Source organism: Cannabis sativa, chromosome 2 (genome assembly GCF_029168945.1).
Source record: "Cannabis sativa cultivar Pink pepper isolate KNU-18-1 chromosome 2, ASM2916894v1, whole genome shotgun sequence".
Classification (NCBI taxonomy): Eukaryota; Viridiplantae; Streptophyta; class Magnoliopsida; order Rosales; family Cannabaceae; genus Cannabis; species Cannabis sativa.
Genome location: NC_083602.1, coordinates 69,029,284 through 69,032,729, shown reverse-complemented (window position 1 = coordinate 69,032,729; position 3,446 = coordinate 69,029,284). Strand labels below are relative to the sequence as shown.

The window sequence follows — 3,446 nt, the reverse complement described above, 5'->3', positions numbered from 1 at the left end:
GCCCCATTTGCTTATTCCCTGTCACCCAATTCGACTTATTATCAATCAGCCCTTTGATGGTATTCTTAGCCTTTCTATTGCTCGCTTTCCGATGGAAAAATTTCGTGTTTTTATCCCCCTTTTCAGCCAAAGAGATCTACTTCTTTGTTTCCAGAACTTCTCTTCCTTGTCAAGAAGGATATTTTGTCTTTGTTCCAATTCATTCAATTGTTGCCATTCCGTGACATCTGTACTTCGAGAGAGTTTTTAAATTTTATCTGCATATTCATTCAACTGCTTTGTCATTTCCTTCCACTTTACTCTATTCCACTTTTGAAGAGCCTCCCCACATCTGCCTAACTTATCTTTCAGTTCCCTAGTGGTCATAATTGGATTATTGTGTTGCCAAGCCGAGTTGACTATCCTTGTGCAATCTTCATCATCTGCCCAGGCACTTTCAAAATGAAATTGAGTTCCCCATCTAATCTTATTCGTTGTCATAGGAGAAGATCCACTTGCCGTGAGAAGAAGGGGACAATGGTCCGAGTTGGTTCGCTCTAAATGACTCACTTGAGCAAAGGGAAACATGTCAAACCAATTCGAGTTACCACAAACTCGATCAAGTCTTTCGAAAATGAGATTATTCTTCCTCCCATTACACCACGTGTAATCACTACCTTCAAACACAATCTCCCAAAGTTTACAAGCGTCCAGAGCCTTTCTGAAGTTTTTGATAAGGTACCCTGGTTTGGGAGGACCTCCCATTTTTTCTTTTTGGCTCAGAATTTCATTGAAATATTCACCCACTGCTCACGGCCCGGAGTACATACGGCAAATCCTGTTCAACAGCTTCCAAGATTGAGTACGTTGACTTGGATCCGGATCTCCATAGAAACCAGTAAACCTCCACCACTGTCCTTCCTCAATTCTAATGAAAGAATCTATATGGAAAGGAGAGAAAGAGAGAACATGGGCTTCAACTTCCTCGGACCAAAGAAAAAGAAGACCCCCGCTCTTACCTTTGGCTTCAACCACAAAGCACCCACCAAAACCCAACTTGACACGCAAAGCTTCTGCATGAACTTTGTTAAGGTTGGATTCCATAATGAAAACCAATTGAGGAGTGTAACGAATCATCAGGGAGTTTAAGGAACGAAAAGTCCAAGGGTTCCCCAGCCCTTGGACGTTCCAGAGCAGGATATTCATTGCTGTAGGCGACCCTGAATTGCAGGGTTCGCCTCTTCAGTGATTGTAGTGGCTGCTGAATCTTCCTTCTGAGAAACATTCTCCATTGTACCTCCATTCTTCCCTTTCTTAGTTTTTGAATCTTTCTTGACCGAAACCTTCCTTCTGTTCTCCTTAGATAGATTCTTCGAAATCGAACCAAACACAAATGAAGATGGCCCCTCTATTGGTGGAGCCTCTTGGGAGTAGGTTATTAGTGTTGGGTTTTATGCCCTAAATAAAATTCATTTCAATATAATCAGATTTACTAATTAATAAAGATCACAAATAACATTTTATGTTCCATGGTTCACATGATTTATTTCATGATTATATATACATATAATGTATGAATTCTATTTAAGTCCAGAACATATGAATTTATTAATGATTATAGTGTTGTCAGCACAGTGGAATATAATATTGATTATATGTTCGAAAGTTTATTCCCTGATTTGTCAGAACATTGGATTTAGACTGACATGATAATCAGCGATAGGTATTCTTACACCTTGGATAAGTGTTATGTCCTTTCCGGGGCATTGGCAAAGTTTACCAGTATCGGATGTATGGAGTATACATCGGAAGGGGCCGATATTGAACTTTGATTAGATATATTAAATTTACCGTAATATATACTCAATTCAATATCACCTGTTGATCCTAGATCAAATGATCTTAATCCTGATATGTTTAGGTTCGATCTCAAGAGTATTATACATGTTCTTTGATTTGTTAGTTAAGCCTACTTTTGGGTCAGGGTGATACGTACATTTTGGGAACATGATAGTGCAATTGAGTGGGAGCGCTAACATAAACATGGAATATATAGCTTCTATCTGACAAATAGAAAGTAAAGGATGTTGGGTTTTGTGCCCTAAATAAAACCCTTTACAATCTGTTTAGTTATCAATATAAGAAATTTGAAGTGATTTATGTTTGCATGAATTTTACATGCTAATGGTTTAATATGTTTATTACATTTACACACAAAATCAGTTAAGTCCAGATCATATGTTTATTCACAATTACAGTATCGTCAACACAGTGGAATGTGATTGTGATCATATGAATCAAAAGACTAAGTCCCTGTTTCATCAGTGTTTTGGATTTACACTAATGTGATAATCAGCGATGATGTGTACTTACACTTGGAGTAAGTGTTATGTTCTTTCCAGGACATTAATAAAGTATACTAGTTTCGAATGTATGGAGTATACATTGGACTGGACCGATATTGCAACTTAGTTAAGATATTATAAACTTACCGTTATATCTTTCCAAGTCAATATCAGTAGTTGATCTTAAGATTAAAAGAATCTAAATCCTGCTATGCTTAGGCTCAACTCAGGAGTGATATTCATGTTCTTTGATTTATTAGTTAAGCCTACTTTTGGGTCAGGGTGATACGTATATTTTGGGAACATGATAGTATGATTGAGTGGGAGTGCTGAACATAAATATGGAATCTATAGCTTCTACTGGTGTATAGAAGTCAAGTGATGATTCCCTTCGAGCTTAGCTAAATAGAAGTAAATGGATGAGCTCTTGTTTAAGTGACTAATTTTTAGATCACTAAACATCATTTACAGGTAGCTAAGTGTTTTAAGGGGCAAAATACATTGAGGGGTGAGAACGGTAAAATTATCCTATCTCGATGTAAATCATCTATATAGAGGATCTTTGATCACAATAAGATTATAACAATCGTTAAATGAGATAGCATATCTATATCGTGGAACATATAATATGCTCTATATAAGTCTAAGAGTGCAATTCTAAGTTCTAAGAGTGGATTCAACGAAGAATTAATAAGTAGGAATTTACTTAGTAAATTCGGTTCACTTATTGGAAGCTCAGCATATAGATCCATGGTCCCCATTCTAGTTGAGACTATACTGCTTGTAAGACTCAATAATTGATTTGTGATTAATCAATTATAATTCTAAAGTTAGACAATGTCTAATTTGTGAATTTTCACTAAGCAGGGGCGAAATTGTAAAGAAAAGAGATTCTAGGTTTATTTATTTATTAATAGACTTTATATGTCTAATTAATAATTAAATTAAATGACAATATTATTTAATAATCTATTTTAGTTATTAAATAATTAGTTTTGGCATTTAAATGGTTAGAATTGGAAAATTGGCGTTTTTGAGAAAATAGAAATAAAATTTGTGAAAACTGCAAAATCCAAGTAAGGCCCATTACACACCATGGTCGGCCACTTGGATAGGTTTTTC

General features: G+C 35.8%; 1 protein-coding gene across 1 annotated transcript; it reads right to left on the bottom strand.

Moving 5' to 3' along the window:
- Positions 1 to 246: 246 nt before the first annotated feature.
- On the bottom strand, positions 247 to 744 carry LOC133034470 (uncharacterized). The gene has a single exon (XM_061109561.1). It carries the CDS (start codon positions 742 to 744, stop codon positions 247 to 249), a length of 498 nt encoding a protein of 165 aa, XP_060965544.1.
- Between the last annotated feature and the right edge of the window lie 2,702 nt (positions 745 to 3,446).